The 26,737-nt window shown below is 42.5% G+C and overlaps 1 protein-coding gene across 2 annotated transcripts in view; it reads left to right on the top strand.

Annotated features, from left to right (window-relative positions):
• The window catches only part of ttll4 (tubulin tyrosine ligase-like family, member 4), a 37,013-nt gene extending 10,276 nt beyond the window's left edge, over positions 1 to 26,737 (top strand). For both annotated transcript variants that reach the window (XM_088314273.1, XM_088314274.1), the window contains exons 5-21: positions 957 to 1,036; positions 1,113 to 1,170; positions 15,860 to 15,978; positions 17,310 to 17,420; positions 17,495 to 17,571; positions 17,650 to 17,841; positions 17,919 to 18,001; positions 19,321 to 19,449; positions 19,553 to 19,675; positions 20,415 to 20,513; positions 20,764 to 20,898; positions 21,025 to 21,159; positions 21,228 to 21,324; positions 23,146 to 23,356; positions 24,660 to 24,727; positions 24,813 to 24,883; positions 24,964 to 26,737. In XM_088314273.1, coding sequence (XP_088170399.1) covers positions 957 to 1,036; positions 1,113 to 1,170; positions 15,860 to 15,978; positions 17,310 to 17,420; positions 17,495 to 17,571; positions 17,650 to 17,841; positions 17,919 to 18,001; positions 19,321 to 19,449; positions 19,553 to 19,675; positions 20,415 to 20,513; positions 20,764 to 20,898; positions 21,025 to 21,159; positions 21,228 to 21,324; positions 23,146 to 23,356; positions 24,660 to 24,727; positions 24,813 to 24,883; positions 24,964 to 25,108 — 1,933 coding nt within the window. In that variant the 3' untranslated portion in view covers positions 25,109 to 26,737. The remainder of the gene's footprint in view (positions 1 to 956; positions 1,037 to 1,112; positions 1,171 to 15,859; positions 15,979 to 17,309; positions 17,421 to 17,494; positions 17,572 to 17,649; positions 17,842 to 17,918; positions 18,002 to 19,320; positions 19,450 to 19,552; positions 19,676 to 20,414; positions 20,514 to 20,763; positions 20,899 to 21,024; positions 21,160 to 21,227; positions 21,325 to 23,145; positions 23,357 to 24,659; positions 24,728 to 24,812; positions 24,884 to 24,963) is intronic.

Genomic DNA, 26,737 nt, shown 5'->3' with positions numbered 1-26,737 from the left:
AAGCACATCTGCAACTGTCGCTCGCTCCTTTTATTTATTTATTTTTTGCTTCACTTTAGTGGCGTATTTGAAGCTGGTTCACAATTCAGATTCTGTCTCGCAGACAAAATGTATTAGTTGTGACACTTGTAAGTCAAGGTACCAAGGTACCGCATTCCCCGGACAACAAGGCGCACCTATATATAAGCCGCCGCAACTCTTTTTGGGGAATGAACAACAACAAAAAAAGATATACCAGCTGCACCAGACTTAACACGCAGTTTTCTATGTTAAAAAAAAAAACATTGTTTACTGCATGTACAGAACGATTTTGTAATGTGAATGAACATAAAGGTACATAAACAGTTTCTTAAAACAGTGCCTTTTAACACAACAACAACTTAATTCCTAATTAAAACAGATCAGACCCAAGAGGAAAAAAAATGGAGCTTTATTTAGCGTATTTTCTGAACTGTAGAGCACCCCTACCAGTGAAAGAAAAATCCACAGAAATGCCGCACCGTTGTATTCGCCGCATGGTTCAAAATCTAGGAAAGAAGTGGCGGCTTATAGTCCGGAAAATATGGTATTCATTTTTAAAATATGTGGATTTTGTAACTCAGCTTTTCTTGTCATGATATAGAAAGGAGAGTCATAGAATAATTCTATCCTCATGCAAGAAACTGCAGCCCACGAAACTGAAAAATTACTGTTGAAGATTTAGTTGCTATGGGTATGAGGAAACGTGAAAGAAATAATGGTGTGCCCACGATCAGCCATTGATGCCAATCCTTTTGACATCTTGGGATGCAATCTTAAAAGCTAGATTTATGCGGGCGGACGGTAGAACAGGTGAACCCCGCTATTCATGGAGTACAAGGATCGGGCTGGCCTGTAAAAAGCAAAAACCTCAGTATAATTGACGGCCATTATATATTTAACATTTTGGATTGAAATACTGCATTTGTGTCTTGCAGCTCGGACTGTGACATGCAGGTGGATTGCGGCGGCGAGGAGGAGCTGCCTTACGAGTTAGAGATCGCCTGCAGCGATGATGGTGAAGTTGTTTGTATTCAAACGCATGTGATGGAATTGCTTGCAGCTGGCTCATATTCAGTTTGATTCTTTTGCAGATTGTTTGGAGTTGACCTGTGGCGACAGTACTTCACCCACTCCATTGCACCAATCTCGGTGAGGCTTCTTGTTAACCGCACACGCACACATACACACACCAGGGTTACAATAGTTTGAAATTTATTAATATAGTTCGTTTTGATTATATTTTGAAAAATAAAAACTCCAAAACTTGATTTAGTTTAATTGACTTTAAGCACATGTTTATTAAACAACTTTAGTGATTTACAACATATTAGAGTTTTTTTAGATGCAAGAAAATAGACAACGTGGTTTTAAAAGTCTGACAAAAAGTGCTCCCAGACTCAGCTGCATGTCTTATAGTTCAATTAAAACAAACATCTCTTTAAAGTTTACTACGGCAAATAGTTTTCTATTAGTTGTGAGTTGAAGTAGCCTGACATTTATTGTAATTTCGGCAAAGTCTGTTGCCTTTGGTTGCTCTGCTCGCGGGACCGCTCCTGTGCGTGTGTCTCGAGGTGAAAAAGCAAGCGGGCAACTTGATGCTGGTTGGTTGCTTCCCACTGCACAAGCAACCAATCAGATGGTGCTGTGGGCAGGCCAATCTGCTTCTGCAGGCACCGCCACAAGTGCAGCAAAGAGAGAGAGACAAGTGTGCTGCAGCGAGCCAAAATAAACCATCTTTTAATTTATCGGCCTTGAAAGTAAAAAAAATAAATAAAAAAGGCAGATGCCGATAATCTGCGAAATAATAATAACACTAATGAAAACCTCATTCGGCAAATTAGTGTGCATTGACTTCAAAGTCTCAGTGCGATGATGCTTGAAGTCTGCGTCATAACTACTGTACGTTTGCTACACAGGATTTTACGGGTTTTTTTTGTTGTTTTTTAGTCTTAGAGTAATTTATTTTTAAAATGTATTTGACGAGTACAAAATAAGACTAAAAGGTCACTAGGTGACAACTGTTTGACCTTCCTTCTTCTGTAGCCACGGCTGTACCGCAATACCAAAATAAATACATTTGAAATGAACTCCAACAACTCATGAATGGTATTAATTGACAAATACAAAAATTAAGATCATTTCACTATAATAATCATTTAGTTTTATAAACACAAGATGTAGTCGACTTGACTCCTCCAGAGGAACTTGCCAGTATCCTTAGCACAGGTCGAGTGTGGTAATAAATTTAGCTGCTCCAATTTCTCGAGCAAGTCCTCAATTCTGGGCATTGGATGAGTGTCAAACTGGGAGATCGCATTGAGCTTCCGGAAGTCAATGCAGATGCGGCGGGAACCATCTTTCTTGGGGATGATAACCACCGGACTGCACCACTCCGACTTGGAAGGCTCAATGACTCCAAGCTTCAGCATTTCCTGTAGCTCCTTGGCCAGTCTCTCCACCAAGTGTTGCAGAACTCGGTAGGGGCGCTGACGAATTGGTTGCCCTTCTTTGAGACGAATGACGGGTTCTACCACCGTCGTCTTCCCTGGGCTGGCCGAAAAAAGAGAAGGCACCGTCTTGAAAATTAAGCACATCTCTGTGACTTGCTTGGGTTTCAGATGTGCCAGTGCAGGCGCATCTGTCGTAGTCGAGGGCTCCAGCTCTGCCTCTTCATCATCATCATCGTCGTCCTCCTCCTAGGGCTGGGCGATAAACCAAAAATTTACCGTTACCGAAATTTATTACAATGACCGAAATCATTTTGCCCATGTCGGTAAATTCAGTGTTTAAAAAAAAGAAAAGCCTTTTCTGTCTGCGGCAATGTTTATGCCCCTCCCCTTTAAGACCGCTACAGCGCCTCTAGTCACGTGACTCCACCCGTCTAATCGAGAAAGAAAACAGACGTCGCTGTCGTAGCCGGCGATTCAAATCCAGAAGCTTTTTCACCACCCACAACACAACCATGCTGTGATGAACGTTCAAAGTGAGAAGCAAGGTTCGACAAGTGACAACAGCCCATTAACGGAGGCGACACCATACGAGAGAACGTCTCAGAGGTGAACGTGATAGCCTAGCACATAGCTAAAGATAAAGCTCCTCTAGTTACAGTGGCGTGCACAGGATTTAAACGCTTCATGAAAGCCGTATTTCCCGATATGGACTACATCGGGCCGGGAGCTTAGACATGTCAAGCATTTTGCATCTACATCCGACTAATTTATCGTGCATTTATCGTTATCGAGGTAAAATTGCTCAATTTCTCGCGATATTGATTTGAGGTCATATCGCCCAGCCCTACCTCCTCCACCTTCCGCGCGAGTAGGACCTCCTTTGGAGCCTGGTTTGAACGCTCCTTCCACTCTTTGAGGAGGTTCACATGGTAAGTCTGTTTTGTTTTTTTTTTTCTTCTCCAGATGGAAACTCTCATAGGTCACTGGACCCATCTTCCGGGTGACCTCATATGGCCCCTGCCACTTTACTAAAAGCTTGTTGTTGCATGTGGGGAGAAGCAGCAATACTTTTTGGCCGGGTTTAAACTCCCGGTGGCGAGCTTGCTGGTCATACCAGGTCTTCTGGCTTTTCTGGGCCTCCCGCAGGTTGACCTCTGCCTCCTCCTGGTACCTGGCCAGTCTCCCCCTCATTTCCAGCACAAATTTCACCACCCCCCGGTCACTTGACGTGGTGGAAGGTGCCTCCCAGGCCTTTCGAAGCAAGTCCAATGGCCCCTGAACCTTCCAACCATACAAGAGTTCAAAGGGAGAGAAACCTGTTGATGCCTGAGGTACTTCGCGATAGGCAAACAGCAAGAATGGTAGCCACCGGTCCCAGTCTTTTCCAGTATCATCCACAAATTTCTGGAGCATCTTCTTTAAGGTCTGATTGAACCTTTCCACTAGTCCACCTGTCTGTGGGTGGTATGGAGTGGTTTTGATGGCGGAGATGCCCAGTTGCATTAACCTTGAAGTGAAATTGGTTCCCTGGTCTGTTAGAATCTCTTCTGGTATGCCAACTCTGGAAAAGAGTTGCACCAAGGCACAAAGTACTGCCGGAGCAGTGATTGTGCGCAATGGAAATGCCTCTGGGAAACGTGTGGCGTAGTCACACACTACGAGGATGTATTCATGTCCACCACTGCTTTTTGTCAAAGGACCCACAATGTCCATAGCAATCCTGCGGAATGGAGTTGAGATTATCGGGAGCGGCTGCAAAAATGCTCGATCACACCTGCGGATAGAGCAGGTTTTTTGGCATGTGGGGCATGTGGCGCAGTAATGTTGTATGTCTGTGTACATGGATGGCCAGTAAAAACGTGAACTAATACGCAAATATGTTTTATTGCGACCGAGGTGTCCTGACCATGGAAGTGTGTGTGCTAGGTGCATGATAAGTGACCTACAGCTAGTAGGGACAACAAGGCGTTAGTGATCTTTATCAGGAGCATATAAGACCCCATTCTCGATCCGAAATTGCTCCTTCCCGACACAACCTTCCATTGTCCCCTCAGTCACTTTATCAAACAGGGGTTTTAATAACTCATCCTCCCTCTGAAGTACCGACATGTTTTGTGGAATTGACCACATTGGATTTTCTAAAGAGTCTTCTAGTTGAGGCTCTGCCGACATTAACTTTTTCTCATAGCGGCGCTGGCGCCGTGACTTCCTGGGCCCCTTTGTCCCACCGTCCAACAGACTATTGTCAAAGTCTGGGAGCGGTTGAACACCGGGATACTTTTTACCGGGCCTTTGAGTATCACTATCACCCGGATCACTCCTAAGGCCGGGGCTGGATGGGACACCCGCTTTTACCTGAGCTCGGGTAAGTACTGGACCTAATAAATTTACATAGTCTTTTTGCTCACAGTCAGTTTTTAGTGGTTGTTTTTCTTGCTGCAAGTCCAGGAGAACTGGCAAGTCCAATCCCAAAATGGCTGCTACTGGCAGTTTCTCAACCACCCCGACAGTCAACAAATATGGCTGCTCATCAATTGTTACACTGAGCTCAGCTGTGGGATAAGGGTGCTTATCCCATGTACACATAGAATGTCTTCCTGCTTCCCATAGTTCACACAGGTTATTGGCACAATATCCTGTCAAATTAACGACATGAAGCTGCCACTGTCTAATAATGCATTCACTTGTTGGTCCATAAAAGTCACTCTCTTAATACGCTGTCGTCTCTTTTGCTTGGTTCCCCCCTCGGGGCGGGGAACATAGCAGGCACCAGCCAATTTAGTTTTTCGAACAGGGCACACTGAAGCCTTGTGGCCTGGTTGCTGACAGTAGAAACAAAGAAAGTCCTTACCGATTCCAGGTGGGTGTGGGGCTGCGTTGGAGCTACCTGGTAACCTCTGGCTGGGCTCTCTCCAGGTTGGTCTATGCTGAGGTTGGGGATTAGCTGGTCGGTGTATGTTGCCGGGTCGTGTAGGAGGTCCTCCTCTGCGTGCGTTGAGGTACTGCAGGGCCAGCTTGGCAGCGCAGAGTCCCTCGGTTGGCTTATGCTCCTTCACCCAGGTCCTCACCTCTGCTGGAAGAACACGAAGTAGCTCCTCCAAGATGACCGCGTCGCCGACTTCCTCCTTGCTTCGCTGCTCTGGTCGAATCCAGCGTCGGTAGACCCCTTCAGGCCGTGGTAGGTCTCGGTGGGGTTTTCACCAGGGGGTACTGTAGTGGATCTGAACTTCTGCTGATAAGTCTCTGGCGAGATATCGAACTTTGTAGGCAGTGCTGCGTTTAGGGTGTGGTAGCAGTGGGCCCTTTCTTCATCCATTGCGGTATAGGCCTCCAGTGCCTTCCCAGACAACAATGGAACGAGTCGGCACGCCCACTCACTCTCAGGCCATTTCCAGGTCCCGGCCATGCGCTCGAAACGCAGTAAATAATTTTCAATGTCCTCCCCCATTTGATATTGGGGTATTTTGGGATCTGAGTAACTCCTGAAGTCTGGCCTTGACTGCTCAGGTTGGCTGATAACACCTGACAGCTGAAACGAAGATGAATCTTGTGGTGCCATCTGCTGCAAATGACGAGGTGCAGGTGTTGGCAGAGGTAGCCTGGGACTGCTGGCAGTTTCTGTGCTTGATGTTGCACCACGTTGTGGAGGTGGAGTGAGTGCTTGTTGAGGGTTGTAGTCGCCATGAGAAAGAGAAGCTCTCAGGCCCTTCATTTCTGCCAACAGGATCTCTTCTCTCCTATTTTGTGTTGCCAAAAAGACTCTGATCATCGTCATCAGTTCCTCTCCTGGTTGTGGAACCGCTGTGGCAACTGGGGCAGCTGCAGATTGCTTTGACTCTTCATCCATCTCTGATGATGACGACCCAGGTGATTGGGATTGGGGGGATGACAGTCTTTTGTGCTGCCTTGGAAGGAGGGTTGTCTTTTTCCGGCTAGCTATCCCACTTCTGACACCATATGTCGCAGGTTCCTTTTTGACCTCCTCCTAAACAAATGGCGTAACCAGAATATGTGCAACAGTGATGTCTATTGTGCAGCCCTTCCAAAGCGCAACACAGTGAAAAGTCCAAAAACCCAGAAAAAGTGACAATATAGTAATTTACAAAAATAAGGGTGTCTATCTATATATTTACAAAACCACTGAATGGAGTTCAACCACAACTACCATGTCAGCTACATTGCAAAATGCGTCACTGTCTAGCTCTCCAGTACTACCTTCACTGCAGCACCTCTCATCCCCCTCTTTCCAAACAACTCACTCTATATATGATTTGCCCCTCCCCTTGGGGATCAGCTGACATAATTGTCGCGCGAAACAAACATATTTAAGAAACGCGGAAGCTCCCCCGCTGTTTGGTCTTCCTCTATGTCGTGTCTGTTGTCTGCCGCGTCTCGTGACGGGTGAGTGTTAAATTGAACGTGCGCGCGTGTGTCCATGTATGCTTCCTTGCAATGGTGTATCTCGAAGACAATTCGTAAGTGCAGTCGTTGGACGCAATGTGAAGTATTTCAACCAGACCTTATTCCTCCACAATGCTAACACGCAGTGGCCACCCACCTAGTTAAGGCTTCGGCGAGTCTGTTAGTTGATCCACCCACCGGTTTCTGTCGCAAATTATCGATGGATGCCTGAGTTTGACAATTGGCTGGAGAATTGGCATTAGCATTGTGCTTGGCCATCAAATGGTGTTTTAAACTGGACGTGCCACGATGGTAGTTCAGTGTGTTAACATCCCGCATGTTGTGCGTGGATATCGCGAGAACCTGCGTGACTCTGTTTATTGTTGCGTGTTAGCCTGTGCGAGGAGGATGCAAGTGAAAAAAAGTAGTTGGAAACTAAACTTAATAATGTCGTGTTTTTTGGCCATTTACATGGTAGCAGAGGATGGTTTCCAACTATAGAGTACCGCAGAAATTCGACAAATCCAGACCATACGAGTGCTGGAAAAAATGAAGCAGGCACTTGCTGTGGCGCTGGGTCTCGAAGGAAGAGCCCGAGAGACTGCTTTGGAAATATCCACGGAGGATCTAAATCAAGAAAATGGTATGGGAACACTTCTCGCTAAGTTGGACACGGTGTTCTTGAGAGAAGAAAAAGACTGCGCTTATGAAGCGTATTCGTATTTTGACTCGATAGCAAAAGACAGTGTGGCGTCCATGGCGGACTATATAATAGACTTCGAGCAAAGATACAACCGGATGAAAAAGTACAACATGGCCCTGACGCTGTGTTAGCGTTTAAACTACTGGATACAGTGTGTCTCGAGGAGAAGAATAGACAGCTTGCACTTACGGCGTGCAAGGACTTGATATTTGCATCGATGGAATCGGCGTTGAAAAGGATTTTCAGAGGGAAAATCACCGGCGCAATTAATAGCAGTGAGATGAAGGATGACGCCTTTTTCACGGATCAAAAGCAAAGAAGATCCAAAAATTTCAGAAGAAGCAACATCTCGTCACAGAGTGGACAGCGGCCGCCACAGCAAGGTACAAATTCACTCGACAAATATGGCAAGCGAACAAAATGTGCTATTTGCCAAAGCACTATCATTGGGCGAAGGATTGTCCTCATCGGAGGAATGAAGTCAAGTTGACGGAAGGCGATGGTGTAGAGGAGTATAACATCACACTGTTTACCAAGATTGTGACTCTTCAACTCTGAGATATTTTTGTCTGAATCACTGGGATCGGCCATAATTGACACTGCATGCACCCGTACTGTTTGAGGTGAGAAGTGGCTGGATTGTTACCTTAAAGAACTGAACCAAAGTCAAGTTGTGCAGCAAACACAATCTCCAGGCTGCAGGCCTTTTAGATTTGGAGATGGGCAAGTGGTGCACTCCAATAGAAAAGTAAAGATCCCCAGCCAAGATTGGACAAACAAAATGTCACATTGAAAAGAAGTTGTTCCTGCTGATATTCCTTTATTGTTGAGCAAAATGTCTTTAAAGAAAGTAGGGACTGTTTTAGACATGGAGAATGACAGAGTTGTCATGTTTAAGCAACAAGTGCCTCTTGAGTTCACCAGTTCCGGACACTACTGTGTGGACATAAGAGATGGAAATACAAAGGTGAGCAGCAATGAAGGTGAAGTACTTATTGTCACAACAGGGATGTCTTCTAAAGAAAAACGCAAAGTGCTCCTGAAGCTTCACAAGCAGTTTGGTCATGCCTCCGCAGACCGGCTGCAGAGGCTTATTCAAAGCTCTGGAATAACTGACAAAGACTGCCTGATCATTCTGGAGGACATCATTCGTGACTGTGAGATATGTCAGAAACACAGCAGGACCAAGCCCAAACTGGCTGTTGGCTTATCCTTAGCCTCCGAATACAATGAAACAGTGGCAAAGGATCTACATGAGCTGGAACCTGGTGTGTGGTACCTCCACATCATCGATGACTTCACACGATTTAGCGCTTAGAAACATTGTGAGGTCTAAGAAACCTTCGGATATAGTCAGCTCCTTCATTCATTCGTGGATATGTATTCACGGTGCCCCCAAGCGGATCTTCACGGACAACGGTGGAGAGTTCAATAATGAGGAGATTAGAGACATGGCGGAGAAATTCAATATTGAGACAAAAACTACAGTGGGGTACAGTCCCTGGAGCAACGGTTTGTTGGAAAGACACAATATGACTCTGACTGAAACACTTTTGAAAGTAAAAAAGGAAAATGGGTGTGGCTGGCAAACTGCTTTCGACTGGGCTCTTATGGCCAAAAACAGTCTGATCAATGTGCATGGTTATAGTCCTCACCAGCTTGTGTTTGGACACAGTCCCAATCTTTTGTCTGTCTTAATTGATAGACCACCTGCTCGAGAGAGTACAAATATGATTACTAGAGTAGGGCAACACTTAACAGCATTACTTGCTGTTAGAAAGGCTTTCACAGAGGTGGAATGCTCTGAAAGAATTAGGAGGGCATTACGTAAGCAGCTCAGACCTACAGATGAAATGTATGAAACAGGTGACAAAGTGTATTATAAGCGACAGGATAGTTCCGAATGGAAGGGTCCGCAGTAGTTATAGGTCAGGATGGAGCCGTTGTGTTCGTAAGATATGGCGGAATTCTTGTCAGAGTACATCAATCCAGGCTAAGTAAATTAAATGCACAGAATGAGCATGAACCTGCACTTACCAGTGTTCCCAACAATGATATAGAAAATGAAAATATGGTTCAGACTGATGTGTTAGAGAATTCAGATGATGAACAAAGTCTTCATGGAGGAGAACAAATGACTGAAAACACAGAAATAAATGATAAAGACACAAACAGACAGACTGATGAGATGGGCCCAGAAACAGGGAGTGATGTAACTCCTGCTGTTTCATCAACTGATGTAAAATTAAAAAGGGGTCAGGTGGTCACATTTACAAAGAAAGATGATGATACTCAGTACACTGCCAGAGTTTTAGGCAGAGCAGGAAAGGCCAAGGAGCAATACAAAAATTGGTACAATTTGCAGCTGCTAGAACCTAATGGAAGTGAGGGACAAAGACAAGCATTAGATATGTCACAGGTTGATAATCTTCACACAGATTGTGAAAATACTGATGCCGATGTACTCATTACCAAAGACATCTCTTTTGATGCGGCTAAACAGCAAGAGATTGATAACTGGAAAAAGAACAATGTTTATGAAGAGATCATTAACAAGGGTCAAAAATGTGTTTCTACTCGATGGGTTTGTACACTGAAAGAAACTGCTAATGGTATTGTACCTAAAGTTCGCCTTTTGGCGAGAGGTTTTGAGGAAATCAATATTCACGAGTTGCAAAAAGATTCTCCCACATGCGCATCCGAGTCGCTTCGATTGCTGTTAGCTGTGGCATGTCAAAACAAGTGGACGGTTCATTCTATGGATATTAAGTCAGCCTTTCTACATGGAATGGAACTCTCGAGAGACATTTACATTCGCCCCCCACCAGAAGCTGGTGTGGACAGAAGCAGCGTTCTATGGAAACTAAAGAAATGCGTATATGGACTTGCGGACGCATCCCTCTATTGGTACAACAAAGACGGACAACTCATGCTGAAAACTGGTGGTAAAATGTCACAAGTTGACCCCACAATATTCTATTGGCTGAATGAGCAATCTTTCGTCACAGGATTATTGGCGTGTCATGTGGATGATTTTCTTTGGGCCGGGTCAAGGAACTTTGTTTTCAATGTTATCCCTGTAATTAAGTCTGCTTTTCATGTGGGCCGTGAAGAAGATGAGAATTTTTCATATGTGGGGATAGACATTGCAACTGTTGACGGTGTAGTGCAGGTGCATCAGAACACTTACATTGACAGCCTACAACCAGTTCCTTTAGAGAAGGCGCGTGCTGTACAGAGAGATGCTCCACTGAATGAGTCAGAGAGAGATCAGCTCAGGTCCAAAATTGGACAGATTTTGTGGGTTGCTAAACAAACAAGACCTGATGTTATGTTTGACACATGCAGCCTGGCATCAAACATTAAAAATGCTACTGTTCAGTCCATACATGAAACCAACAAGGTGATACGGAAACTTAAGTCAGAGAAAGTCACACTTTCAGTATTTGGGAAAAAATGATTTGAGTTTGACTGTCTTCAGTGATGCTTCGCTGGGGAATCTTCCAGATGGAGGCACACAGGGAGGGTCTTTAATTGCTCTCACGGGAAAATTTGGAAAATTCTCCCCTTTGTTTTGGAAATCTAAGAAAATCAGACGTGTAGTGAGGAGTACACTGGCAGGAGAAACATTGGCTATGTCAGATGGTATTGACAATGCCATCTTCTTGGCTACACTCTATTCTGAGCTTACCACTGGAAAAGCTGACCTGAATACTCTAACTCTCATCTGTGTCACTGATAACCATTCCTTGTTTGATGCTCTTAAAGCCACAAAACAGGTCACAGAAAAGAGACTTAGGTTAGAAATAAGCAGTATCAAAGAACTGCTTCAGGTAAATAAAATCAAAGAAGTGCACTGGTCAGATGCAAAGTCACAACTTGCTGACTGCTTAACAAAAAAAGGTGCTTCTCCCCTGATGCTTCTTAAAGCCCTAGAAGAAGGCGTATGGGTGCAGTGATGTTATCAATGTTATGTGAATTTTTCCTTGAATTTGTGTTCTGTTAAATGCATTTTATAAATGTTCAGGATTTCTGCCACTTTTATTTGTATTTTTTTTTTGTTTAAAGAAAGAGGAAGATTGTTAACATCCCGCATGTTGTGCGCGGATATCGCGAGAACCTGTGTGACTCTGTTTATTGTTGCGTGTTAGCCTGTGCGAGGAGGATGCAAGTGAAAAAAAGCAGTTGGAAACTAAACTTAATAATGTCGTGTTTTTTGGCCATTTACACTGTGCACGATGGCAATACACACAAATGACTTTGCTCTTATCAATGACACTATTAGGTAACTTAAAAAAAAAAAAAAAAACTTGCCGTTCAGAATTAGAATTGCATCATTTTTACCACTCCCATGATCCTTTTAGTTCTATAAACCGGTGAAAAATCCGCACAGCAAGCCCATGCAGGCGTGTCCTAAATTTCGCGTGCTTGATGATTTTTTTCCGGTCTCGCAAGCGTCACATTGTTTATTAGGCCAAGATGAGTCTTAATTAGGGCTGGGCGATATGACCTAAAATCAATATCGCGAAAAATTAAGCAATTTTACCTTGATAACGATAAAAGCGCGATAAATTTCCGCCCGTGGACCAAAATCAAAATTAATGCAGGAAATGTATATTAACTGTTTTTTATTGACCAACTGGTACACATTACTTTCAATGAAAAATAAAATTACAAAAATCATTTGTATAAACATTCCAGATAGCTTGCTTTGCATGATTTGAACAATGTCACAAAGAACAGGAGACAAGGGGTACCTCTCGCAAAATGTTTTCTGCAGATAGATTGCGCCAAGTTGCTGTAATGCCATGTGCAAAGGCTTAGATTTGTGTGAAGGTCTCTTGTAAACAATATAAATAATGCCATGTGCAAAGGAGCTAGTGTGGTCGGCAAATAAAATGCTAAATAAAATGGGAAAAAAGTCAATGCAAATTAACAAGTGTGCATCATCGGGAAAATGTGCCGTCTCGAGTACTCTGGTGCGCAGTCGCTACTTGTCGTCTATGTAATGCACAGTCAGGCTCAAACAGGGATCCATGTTGCGACTCGACCACAAGTCGGATGTGGATGGAAAATGCTTGACATGTCTAAGCTCCTGTCCCGATGTTGTCCATATTGGGAAGTACGGTTTGCGACAAATATTTGCGTACCTCTTGTCGGCTACTTTCATGAGGCGTTTAAATCCTATGCGCTCCATGGTAACTAGAGGAGCTAAATCTTTCGCTATGTGCTAGACTATCGTGTCCACCACTTAGACGTTCTCTCGTATGGTGTCGCCTCCGTTATGGGCTGTTGTCACTGGTCGAACCTTGCTTCTCCCTTTGAACTTTCTTGTGGGTGGTGAAAAAGAAAGTTGGACGCGCTGTTTTGGGTGCTTACGACGCACTTTGCAGTTCGTGTTCTTTTGCTCAAACATCGTCTTTATGGAACCCAAAACATTTCCAAACGACAGATGTTGAATTTCTTTTCGGGACAAGCGCAACAGGAACAACTTCAACTAACGTTACTTCGTCTTCAGCCGTGTCAGCCGCTTCTTGATTTGAATCACCAGCTACGACCGCGTCTGCTTTCTTTTTTTTGTTCAGCTTGGTGGAGTCACGTGACTACTGCCGCTGTAGCCGTCTTAAAGGAGCATCAACATATCTGCAGACAGACAACACTTCTTTTTTTTTTTTTAAACACCGAATTTACCGACATGGGCAAAATGATGTTGGTCAGTGTATTAAATTTCCGTAACGGTAAATTTTCGGTTTATCTCCTAGTCTTAATAGCTCATTAAAAAAACTGACGGCCTTAAAAGGGGGTTAGATTAATCCCCTTAATAATAATAATAATAATAATTTTTCTGACACATTTAAAACAAATTAACATGGAATGGAGTTGACCATTAGGTTAATTCCTGATAGGGCTGCACGATAAATCGAAATCTAATCGACATTGAGGTTTAACGTAGTGCGATTATGTAATCGCAAGACAGTGAGGTTTTGTATTTTTTCCTCTCTCCCCCAACCTTTGGCGTTTGAGCGACAGATGAATTCACCAACCAGAATTGGCGCTGGCCAATCATTCTTGTTGGCTAACACGCGTTAGTCTGCGTTCCGGTGCCTACAGTCAGCGCAGTCCGACAATAACAAACTATACGTACACCTCTTGTTTTTTCTGTGATATCCGTGTACCGAAGTGGATGTAATGGAAGTAACTTCGGCCGCCGCAGATGAGGCCAGGGAGATGCTTGTGCTATAGACGGGCGGTCCGGTCCGTCTATTATTTGGACGTACGGCAGATTCGACAAAAATGAACCGCTTCCAAAAAAAAAAAAAAAAAAGCATCAGATCCAGAAGCAACACGAACTTTAAAACAGCACCACCGATTTAAGTATGAAGCCTGTCAAACAGATTCGAAATAAACAGATGAAGGGGAGGCAACAACTAGCTGTCATTCACGTGCTGAGCTAAGCTCGCTAACAGTAGCATTCACGTTATGAAAAAAAATGGCATCGTTAGTATTTGTGCGTACCAGTGACAAGCTCCCTCTCAGAGCATCTTTTCAGCACAAATGGCAACATTGTAACTTGTGATCGTGCATGCCTGATACAAGCAATGGTGAATATGCTGCTTTTTCTAGCCCCCCAAAAACACGGAAGTGCACAATAAAGACAGACAGCGCTACAGCCTTGACTGACATACAGCTTGGATCTTGTCATTAATGCTCCTTAATACGTATTTTACAAACAGTAGCATTTTAATGCATTTTAACGTGTAAAATAGAAGAAACGTACATCGAATCGTAATCCCGATTAGGTTTTTTTTTTTTTTTTTTTTCAAAATCCTGCAGCCCTAATTCCTGATCAAGGATGATTCGTGGCAGGAGAAAAATCAAATACAGTATAATCCGTAATTTTTTTTTTTAGGTTAATGGGGACCTCAAAGCCTCCGAGTTAACTCATCTCTTGGAAGCAATGTGTCTTTCTGCAATTATGGCTGCCGATGTGGTTGGATTCTTTCCTTTTTAATTTTTAACGAATGAAAAGTAAAAGCACCGAAGCTGCAAAACGTGAAGTGCAAAATTGGCGAGGGAAAAATAATTAATCATATCTGTGTGTTTTTATTTAAGGTGTTTTACATGAAAGACTGAGAAACAACATGTAATCCGTCTTTGTTAGAAAAGACCAAACAACTTTATTTTCTATCCTTTTACGAGTTACGGTGTGGTCATTGAACCTACACCTGGCTCTAGTGTCTAATTTGCCCCGCCCCCTTCAATTACATATCCACGCATCCAGCAGTTCCTGTGTCCATTCTCTGTACTAGCATTGTTTGGTGAGGCTGAAAGCAGCAGAGTGTGGTGGAAAGCTCTGTCGCATTGTGTTCCACATTGTTGTTGCTCAACTGTACAAGTGTCCACCAAACACTCGTAGGTGCTTCTCCGCGAAATGGCTCACCCGCCATTGTTGGCTTTGTGGCCATTTAGTAAACTTGCAAGCCCCTGCCCGCCTGAGAGCTATTAGCTCATGCACGTATGGTAAACATCCGTTAGCTGCCTCGAGAGCGGGAAACGAAGATCCACTTGTCCTTCATCTGTTCATTTAACTTCACCTCCCATATGACTGTCACGTGAGTGCTCCTTATTTTTATTACATTGCTTGGATAACTTTCTCGAGCTGGTACCTATCACCATTGCGATGAGATTGCAAGTTGGTGTGGTTCATTGATTTTGATACCCATATTATATTTCGCTGGTGGCACATATGCTCATTAGGTACATTCAGTGAGATCCAATACAGACACAAATGTCAGACTTTTGATAGTGCTTCATAATGATACTTAATTGTGATTTTAGATGAATATTTTATGGCAGAGGTGTCAAAATCATTTTTGTGGACGGGCTACATCGTCATTATGGTTTCCCTCATACATTTATATGGGTTCACAGTCATAACGGTATGACTGTGAACCCATATAAATGTATGATCACCTTGAGTTATCACGTACACACAACAAATTTATGGAAAGACAGTTTTGAAATCAGTAACCAGTCAGTAATTGTGTGTTCAACAATTCTTCAATTTATTTTAAAAGGGCAGGATTGGTAACAAATAAATGTGGCAATATCTCATATCTCCATGTTGTTAAAAGTGAAGAAAATGTGCTGGAAACAATAAATTGAGGCACATGATATGCCCTTTGTGGGCCACATAAAATTAGGTCACGGGCCTTGAGTTCAACAACTGTGTTTTAGGGGGGTCAGATACACAAGGATTTTTAAAATGCTCTTTATCTTACAGTGTTGAAGAGCCGATGTTGTTGGAGGTGGAAGACAATCAGGTGAAGAAACCGGCTCTCGTTCCCAGCCTGTTCGCTTTCAATCCTCCCACACTTTATTTCAGTACTGCCAATGAACAAGGTATGCGCGCACACGCACGCACGCACACACCTACACACACCCTCACACACACACACGCACACACACTTCTTTCTGTCATTAAAGAGCTTCCTCATTCTCCCTGCGCTGAAATGACACCCGAAGCCTAAAAGTCCCACTTTTACCCCCACCAATTTAAAGTGCAGTACAGTGAACCCTCGGTTATCGCGGTTAATGGGGACCGAGACCACCCGCGAAAACTAAAAATCCGCGAAGTAGCGGCGCACCTTCAAAAATGCTTAAAAAAAAAAAAATATATATATATATATATATATATATATATATATATATATATATATATATATATATACATATACATGGGTAGAGAGAGAGAGAGTGAAATTCATGTTATAACAAAAAAAAAAAATTATTATTAAAACTTATTTTTTTTATTCCCCTGACATTATTTTTGTATTTATTCAATTACTTCTTTTTGTATTTATTTAATTACTTCGACTTTTACCTGCTGGTACGCCGTCCGGTGTGCCCTGTGAAATGAAAGGTGGCATTCTTCATTTATTTATTTATTCATTCATAACTGACAGCCTCGCGCTCCGCTCATGCCCGGGCGGAAGTTGTTCCTCTTCGGCTTAACTGCCACGCACGCCGGCCGGTCTCCTCCGGAGCTCTCGCACGGTCCCGAACGGAGCGAAATGTCGCCCCGCTAGTGCCCGGGCGGAAGTTGTTCCTCTTCGGCTTAACTGCCACGCACGCTGGCCGGAGCTCTGGTACGGTCCGAACCGCGCGAAACGTCGCCCCAAATCGTGCCCGGGGGAACGTGCTCTTCTTCGTCCACTCTCCTCTTCGCCCACGCTCTTCTTCGGCGCACGCCGGCCGTCTAACCGCTCCAGTGCCCTGTCGTGCCGCTCGGCGAAACTACAATGCCCCCGAATATTTTTTTAGACCCGCGAAGCACTGAACCCGCAAAAGGTGAACCGCGAAGTAGCGAGGGTTCACTGTATACGTCAATGATTTAAGGATGTGAATCAAAATTTTCATTTCATGACTTCTACTCTTAATAGTCAGTAAAAAGTCGTTGTAACCTTTACTTATCCAAGTTCCCATGATTGGTCATACATGTAAAATAAAAATAACCCTCATGTTTTGTCTGATTTTACTATCTTTTACATTTATGAAGACATTCTGTAATTAGATAAAGATTTTTTTTTTGGAGGTTCTTGCGTTTCAATGAAGATTACAGCTGATCTGATGTCACTGCATTGTTTTATGCGACAATGTTTCGGAGAGAGACCTATTTTTTGTTCTTTTCTATTCATAGTGGTCATTTTTTAATTCTATTGTGTGTCCTGCAGTGGAAATGCTGCCTGAGGAGCAAACGCAACTTTTAAAGTGGAAGATTAGCACGGTCACGCCCAATGTTGTGAAAAACGCCATCGCTAGGTCACACTTCATACACACCAAGAGTAGGTCGCCTCAAGTGCATTTTTTGGTGTAATTTTTACAAGATCACAAGACTTAAACATTTAATGTTTAATAGAAAGCCATGACTGGTTGGGTTGCTGGGGCCACCACATGAAGTCTCATTGTTTCAAGACTCTTCAAGAGCACCAGAAGGTGAAAACGCAAATAATTTTGCCTAAATATTTTTTTTTCCCACTTAACTCCATTGTTCTCCTTTCTGGCACTTTCTAGTTGAACCATTTTCCAGGAACCTTCCAGATTGGCAGGAAGGATCGACTGTGGAAGAATCTGTCCAAGATGCAGAGTCGCTTTGGCAAGCAGGAGTTCAACTTTTTCCCACGCACTTTTGTCCTTCCTCAGGATATTCTGCAGCTACGCAAGGCCTGGAAGGATGGATCCAGACAGAAGTGGATAATCAAACCTGTAAATTCATCATGCATCAACTTTTTGACCCCCCAATAATAGATGTATTTTTTATTAGATTTATTATTGTCCAATAGCCTGCCTCAGCCAGAGGAGTGGGAATTCACGTCATTCACAAATGGAGCCAGATGCCGCGCAAGAAGTCACTTTTGGTCCAGAAGTAAGAGTAGATGGTGTTGACAAAAGTCTTGGGGTACTACTCTTTCATTAATTTAGGGTTTGCACTAGCGCTTACTTCCAATAAGTGCCTTGAAAGGGGTCAAAATAATAACGGTAATATATTATCCATCTATCCAGCCATCCATCCATTATCTTACTGTTGTTATTGTCATTAGTTGTGTGCATCTCTCTGCACAAGACGATTCAATATGATTGTTGATACATGAGGTACGATACGATTCAAGAAGTAACGATTTTAAAATGTTAATTTTAGTGGGATTACCTTTTGATTCAATATGGGGCGGCTGAAGCTTTTGAGATGTTTATTAATAGGCAGCAACATGAAAAGCATCTCAGAAAACTGAACATTCAAAGTTAATTTAACTCAAAGAAACAACAAATGGGGTAGGATATGATTCCTGGATGCGATAATTTAAAATTGTAACGATTCGACTTGTAAAATCGGAACTAATTTTCCAATTAAAATCTGCTTTTGTTACACCACTAATTACTATTATAGTTCTTACTGTTATTGCATTTGTAAAACCATTACATATGTCCCAATACCTCTGCGCATGGATAAAAATATAGAATTATTATATATTATTTAATATTTAATATATAATTATTATATTATATCTTTAGTAGCAGTGTTTTTTAGTGATAGACCGATAGGCTTTTTCGGGGCCGATACTGATTATTAATAGTCGTGAGGGGGGGCAATATTCATTGGTTGGAAAAATGGCGAAATCTAAAAAAAAAATAAAAACTCCAAAACTTGACTTTGTTTAAATGCCTTTAAGCATGTCTATTAAACAACTTTAGTGATTTACATGTTAAACCTTTTTTAGATGTTAGAAAACACAGCTGCATGTCCTTTACAGTTCAATGAAAACAAACATCTCTTTAAAGTTTATTCCGGCAAAATAGTTTTCTATTAGTTGTGAGTTGTAGTAGACTAACATTTGTTAACATTTCTGCAAAGTCTGTTGTAGTACGTCTGACTCAAGGTCAAAAAGCAAACAGGCAGCTTACTGCTGATTGGCTGCTTCCCACTGCAGAAAGAAACAATCAGATGGTGCTGTGCGCAGGCCAATCTGCTTCTGCAGGCAGTGCAACAAGCTCAGCAGAAAGAGACAGAAGTGTGCTGCAAAAGCCTACTAAATAAACCATCTTTTAATTTATCGACATTGAAAGTTATGAAAAAGGCCAGTGTCGATTATCTGCAAAATGCCAAATAACGGGCCTGTTAATCGGCCCGGCCGATAATCGGTCTATCACTATTGTTTTTCTAGCAATGACGATGTATGTTTTTGTCAGGTATCTACACAAGCCCTACCTCATCAGTGGTAGCAAGTTTGATCTGCGCATCTATGTCTATGTGACATGTTACGACCCACTCAGAATATACATCTTCTCAGATGGACTGGTCCGCTTTGCTAGCTGCAAGTCAGTGTTCACCAAACATTTACCATAGTCACATTTTACCTAACAAGGAAAATGTACAGCAGGCGTCTAATCATTTAAACTCCGGTGTTCTCTTCCTCTGCAGATATTCGTCCTCCATGAAGACGCTGAGTAACAAGTTCATGCATCTGACCAACTACAGCGTCAACAAGAAAAATTCTGACTACCAGGCCAACAGCGATGACAAAGCCTGTCAAGGGCACAAATGGTAACACAAAATGGCAGTAGCATTTAAATCACATCCTCACCGTGTAACTAACTTTTGGGGAAACTCTAGTCCGGGTGAAGAATTTACTTAATTCTGTAACCATATTTTCAAGACCATAAGGCGCACTTTATTGAAAGGCACAAACGTAGTTACAGGTGCTATTTCTGTGCTTAACACATACATACTTATTGGGCGCAGGCATGTCACAACATACAGTGGCACTCATGAGTCAACTACAGACTCAGGCAACTTTAATAAAGGTAGGCAGACGCATAAGGTCACAGTCGCTTGATCACATAATGCCGATGTAGGCAAAACTATCACCCAACATCAACTTAACAGCATATTAGCAAACAGTGAAACAACCAAAACAAGGAACCAAGAAATACAATTAACACAAAACATGTATCTCTCATGCCATTATATGCCAAGTGCTGCAAAGCATTCTGGGAGTACTTCAGCCTCAGCCAACCAGATGGCCGGTTCGAGCGATGTCGTGAGTGGTGCACTTTAGGCAGCGTCTGTTGTGTAAAGGTTGATCTAACCTGTGATGGATCTCGTTTGCAAGAACATCAATGATCAGACACACTATGACATTGTGGACAGCTGCCCTTTTGTCCAGCTTTTTTTACTTTGTCAGCAAAATGTCTTACCTATGCCTGAAGTGTTTTTGTTCGCAATGACAAATCTGTAATAATTCCTGTATAAGTTTGTCCTGATTAAGCTTGCGTGTTTTCAGGGCTGTGAAGGCCTTGTGGCAGTATCTTGGCTCTAGGGGGGTAAACACCACCTTGATTTGGGAGAAGATTAAAGACATCGTCATCAAAACAATAATTGCGTAAGACAATAATTTCTTTGCTTGACCTGAATTCATCCTGTATAATACGCACCTCCACTGCTCTATTTTCACATTGGGTCATTACGTTGCCATTCGAATTGAACCCACTGGAGACATTAGATTCCCCTTTTATATAATCTATTTTTTTTTCTTCTGCGTATGATATATGAGAAAAGATGGTACTTTAAAGATAATTAATTATCTGGATTTTGAAGGTGACTTCCTGTCTCTCTCACATATTTGTCATCAGGTCTGAACCATATGTGAACTCTCTGCTCAAGATGCATTTGCGTACACCTTACAGCTGCCACGAGCTGTTCGGCTTTGATATTATGCTAGACGAAAACCTGAAACCTTGGATCCTAGAGGTCAACATTTCACCCAGGTAACACGCACTCGCAAGGTGACATAGGCTATACAAAGAGTGCTCAATATTCTCTTAACTCACCTTGACTGTTCGTCAATAAATACCAAGCTTCTGTGCGTCACATTTTCCGTTTCCGTCATGCAGCCTCCATTCCAACACTGCACTAGATGTTTCCGTCAAGGGCCAAATGGTTCGAGACCTCTTGAACCTGGCGGGGTTTCGTATTCCTCAAGAGGATGTTGTTGCCTTCAGCGGAAGCACCTCCAGCTCCAACAGCAGGTGTGAAGAGGGCACATGCTACACAAGACATGTTAAAATGCGTTCTGATAGTTTTGCCTTGTGTGTAGCCTGTGTGGTGTTAGCAAGGAGACAACCAATCTGGAGGTCTCAGTTGACGAGAAAGTGAAACGGGCCTTTTACCTCAAACAGCGCTTTGCTGACCAGGTACGCAACCACTCTTAAGGCTTCTTTATACTTCCGCCTCAGATGTCCGTGGCACATCACTGCGTCAATGTCTCGTGTCAATTGCCTTCACATTCGTGCAGCCACACGAAAATGTGCTGCAGTTTCACTCCGCCTCTCGATGCCGGGGATGGGAGACAGCCATGATATAAAATCATACAATGCAGGAATCTTCTCCCCGCCGGCGTCTCCACTCTTCCCGCCAATTATTTTCTTCGACCGGACGAATTTATCCCTCAAAACCTTCCACCTTCGCCGGCACGCCCTACAATTCCAAGCCTACGGCTGCAGCAATGTCACGCCAGGAGTTGGCTGCCATTTGGCCATCTTAATAAAAGTTGGAGCTGGCATCATATAGATGAATATATTTGCGCACCTCTTAGGACAGTCGCTCGTCTACTTGGTCCATATTTTCTTTGTTCGAAATGGTGGAACTTGCCAGGAAATCTGATCTCATTGCAGCATGTGACGTAACGGACCAATCGGGAGAGATGATGCGCGCGTTGACATTCGCGCCACTCCATTTTCTGATTGAAAATTGAAAAATTAAAGTTGCAGACGTGCTGCGCAGCACAATTCGTCGGTCACGTGTTGCAAGGCGTCAGTTGTCGACTGCTGACGCGGCAGTATAAAGTAGCCTTTAGGATTACATGAAATTAAGTGAATGAAAAACACCTCTTCTCAAGCCACTATCTTCCCAAAGCGTGCAACCTTAATGAAGAATTATACCATTTAACGATACATACAGGCAGGCATCTATACAGTAAAGTACCAGTCAAACATTTGGAAACGCCTTCAAACTTCAAATTCAAATGGTCTCCAACGCATTAAGAGGTCAAGAAATTCAAGCTATTAACTCTTGATCGTGCACAGGTGTAAACTGAAAGTCATGGCGAGTTATAAAGCATCATTCATATTAAGGCTGTGCAATTACGATTCCGATTATTACTCTCAATGATTCGAAAATTGTCATAATCATGAAAATGGCCATTATTGTGCAACATTGTCAATCATTTCACAGTTTCTAATATAGTGAAAGTAGTTGAACATTTTTTAAACTGGAATGTAGGGCCACTTTAAAAATGTTTTTACTTTATTAAACAAGATAAACTCAATTTCTGTTAAATATTCTAAAGCGAAGTATAGATTTTGGGATGGTCAACAGCCCTGCCTCCCACTAGACTAGATCCACCTCTGCACTGAACTACAGCCCCAAAGACATCTCCACATTCACAGCCAAAACAAGCGCAATCTGGAGTGAGCTGTCCATTTTTAAACCAGGTACTTGAGGATCATGAATGTGATATCTTCATAAACATGACCTTGACACAGTAAAGAATGGAATAAACTATTTTGGCTTATGAAACAGAATTATCTTTATTTGCCACAGTGTTTTGAAGGGTAATAGCCTTATTTTAGTCCTAGATATTTTATTTGTATCTTCGCATATTTTGAAAAGCTCTATAGTACAATAAACCAATAAATTAGCTGAACCAGTTACAGAGTTAATGAGGTTTAAAAGCAAAGTTAAAAAAAGTGCTGTGTAAAATTAATTTGAAGATTTTCAGAAACACTCGGATAATGAAAGATACCAACAAATCGGCGTTGTATTTTACACAAATACAGAGGAAGAAAATGCTTTTTAAGGGTAGCTTGGGCGGTAGCTGTGAGTATGTATGTATGTATGTAAGTATTCAGTATACCGGGTGTGTGTTCGTCACAGGATTGTGTGGATGCCTAATGTTGCCGTCTGTGACTCTTGTCTCCAATTCTGCAGTATTCAAACTTTGTTTATTCTCTCAGAGCATCCTGGCGACCGTGTTGGATGTTTTGACTCCCAACGACGTCCGCGTGCTCGCTGAGAGCGAAGACGAGTTGAGCCGCCGCGGAGACTTTGAGCGCATATTCCCGTCGCCGTCGTCATCCAGATACCTGCGATTCTTTGAGTGTCCGCGGTACCTCAGCATTGTGTTGGACCAGTGGGAGCGCAAGTACTGCAACAATAGGACAAAAGGTTAGTAAGTGTATTATAAGACCAGCATATGATTGAATAGAATTTAAACCCAACATTTTGCCGATTGGGTGCAAAAAAAAAAAAAAACTAATAATGGAAAGAGAAATAGCTTTGCAGGGTACCACCATTATTCTTTCTACATGAAATTTTAAATAGCATTTTAACTCAGGGTCACTGATGGTGTAGTGGTGCATCCACCTGACTTGTGGGCGGGCAGTGTGGGCTCGGTTCCCACTCGGTGACAGGGTCTATGCCTGCCCTGTGACTGGCTAGCATCCTGTTCCGGGTGTGGTGCGCCTTTCGCTCGTAGTCAGCTGGGATAGGCTCCAGCACTCTCCCGCGACCTTGTACAGGATAAGTGGTATGGATCATGACATGACATTTTAACTCTAACAAGTGTTGTAGTTAACCATTGTAAATAGATGAAAAAAAGGAAACACATTGAAACATAAAAAATTTTTGTTCTCTTCCGTTTAAGAAAAACGGGCCCCTGCAATGACTTGAAACAAAGGTTATGATTGTGTTTTGATTGTCCTGATAAATTTCAGGTCAATCACGGTAATCTGCTGTGAGAATGTTTACTCATTTAAACATTGGAAATGTGCGTTTTAATCCATAGAATCAGAGTGATCCTTTTTCCCTGCTGCAATTTCATTTGTCTAGCGTGGTGCCAAATGGGCTATTTTTAAAAAATTTTCTTTGTACCAAAAAAAGATGATCGTTTGTTTTCTTGTTATGATTATTCAATCATGATTAATATTTTCTTGATTGAGCAGCCCTGCATCACGTCATTGCTGCCTACGTCCACTTTATGTATCATGTTGAAAGTGGGATTAAATTGAAGTAGAATATAAAGCTAATACTGTTATTCAAAAGACCTTTGCAGATTCACAGACAATAAAACAGTCAATATCCCTCCCGAGCAGTCTGCCCCGCGTATAACGACATCTCGGTCGAAAAAATGTGACCTGGCCGTCAGTCTGTGGTCGCATTGCAACAAATCCGATACTTATCAAATTTAGGAGCACAAATGAATGGGACCCAGGTGGGATTTAAAAAAATTGGAATTGAGCTGTTCAGACTGTCATAAAAAAAAAAAATCTGATGCAGGTCACATCCAGGCAAAATCCTCACATCTGGGTCGCATTTAGCTGCAGTGTGTACTTAAAATGGCGAAAGGGACTTTAGGTGATGTTAAACCGAAACGACATAGGTCGAGTACCGCGTAACCTGAGGGCTCTTCGTATTCACAAAATGACTGTAAACTGACAGAGCCTGTATTGATATCATGGTCTATGTGCAGGTGTCAATCTGCTCAAGCCTTTGTGCCAGAAAGGAGTCCATCTTGGTACCAGTGACCCCGCTCATATGGTAAGGCGCACAACCGTGTTTACGATCTTTATGAACCTAGACTGAATTTCAAATCCTTAAACTGTTTGTTTGTTTGTCCATCAAGTGGTCCAAGTGTAACTACGTCTCCAAATTTGAACATCACAAAGAAGCACTAGTTAACCCTTCGAAATCCAGGTCTGCATGCGGACTGATATGTTCTCAATGTCATCAAATGCCCACCTCATTATTGAAAGGTAACTGCTCTCATCTTCCAGGGTGATGGTCATTCTTCAGCACCAGTCGGAACACATGGACGAAGGCTCAGACGGGGATGTTTTTGTTCCCAGCCCGCCCGATTTGCCAAGTCCCCAATCCAGTGCTGGCAGTAGCCCCTGTGCCAGTCCTCAGCTCAGTTTGTGAGGCCTCCTCGCACTCGGAAAATCATGCTCAGGGTCTTCTACTGCCTCCTGCTAAGGTCCTCTACTCGGATGACATCGAGCAACAATTCAGATAATTTAATTATACCTGTTAGTTGAACAACTGCATATTCCGATTCTGACCGCTTCTAATGTGTGCTATCGGGAGTAAATGTTTACATTTTGAAGTGATTTACTTACATTTCACAGGGCTGGAATCAAATCCAGATTTGCCCTTGGCAGGTTCCTGCACATGTGGCCTTTGTGACTGCCCTGTTGCCACTTTTACTCATAATTGTCCTTAACTTTTTTTTTTTTTGGAACCACCTTTCCCCAATTGCTGCTTTTGGATGCCGCTGAAATAAATCCTTCACCTGGGCCAGATGCAAACCCACCGCATGCACACTGTATTTCTAAGTTTTTCCGTAGACGGTAAGAAACTTTTAAATTCTGGTGAAGATCTGGATAAAGGTGTATTTTTCACCCTTTAATTCACAATAATGGAAGCGTCCACCCTCTAGGATCACATTGGCACCACCAGTCCATAAACCAGGAAGTAGCCTGCTAACTAACAAACAGATGGGCAAACAAATAAAATGCTTCACGAATGTATAGTAAAATTCATCTTTGGCCAAACAGTCTGTTTTCAACAACTATACATATGCATATATACATACTGTACATACATCCACATAGGTTTTAGTAGCATAGTGGCACTGTCAAACAAAAACCTCTGCATTTTACTTTGGGAATTTTTGTCAGACATTCAAAAGATTTTTGCGCAGTGCACATTTTACAAGGCCTTGTACCATCAGGGTCTGCGTGAAAGGGCCTTTACTGGATTATCCTTCAATCTACCTCTCCGATTAAACTTGATTCACTCTGTTATTTCAAAAACATGATTTACATACAAACACACCTGGATTGCTTTGTGACCTAATTTGTCAGCACTTGCAAATATCGCACAATATCGTCTCACAATGCTAATCATGTCAGTGCCACTCCGATGACGCTTTTATTGGCCACTTTTAAAACGGTTTGTTTGATGTTGGGGAAAAAACAATTTGTTCCTAGCATAACTGATGTGTAATGTTATATCTGAGATTGTAATATTTTTTACAAACTGGACAAATGTTGAATATTTTTAAGGGCTTGAAAATAGTGCTCAGGTTAACACTTTAAAAATAAAAGTTCAGCAAGAAGTAGTTAGTGTGTGCGTGCGTGTGCATGCTGTGCTGTTGCAGCAATTTTTATGATAGTTGGAGTCTTACATCCATAAGGTAATGACCGTGTAGAGTGGGGGCAGCTCAGTGCTTGCTACAGGACATGGTTGTAAAGTATTAATATCTTGGCTTTTCACTCTTGAGCGGCAGGCCTGTTTGGATAACCACATGTATTAATAGTAAGATATTAGAAGACAGCTGTCTTTGCCTTCTGCTTACTGTACGCAACATGAACCTCCAGTAAGATAATGTTTTTCTTTGGCTGATTAAGATTTTGGGGTGATTTATTTTTTTGTTTTATGACTGTCTTTTCATTATATGTGGTTTGAAAGGTATTTTATGAAACCCAATTCTAATGAAGTTAGGACGTAGTGTAAAATGTAAATAAAAACAATACAATGATTTGCAAA

Source organism: Idiotropiscis lumnitzeri, chromosome 14 (genome assembly GCF_059441095.1).
Source record: "Idiotropiscis lumnitzeri isolate Australia: NSW breed Sydney's pygmy pipehorse chromosome 14, RoL_Ilum_1.0, whole genome shotgun sequence".
Classification (NCBI taxonomy): Eukaryota; Metazoa; Chordata; class Actinopteri; order Syngnathiformes; family Syngnathidae; genus Idiotropiscis; species Idiotropiscis lumnitzeri.
This window is presented reverse-complemented; position numbering and strand designations above follow the sequence as displayed.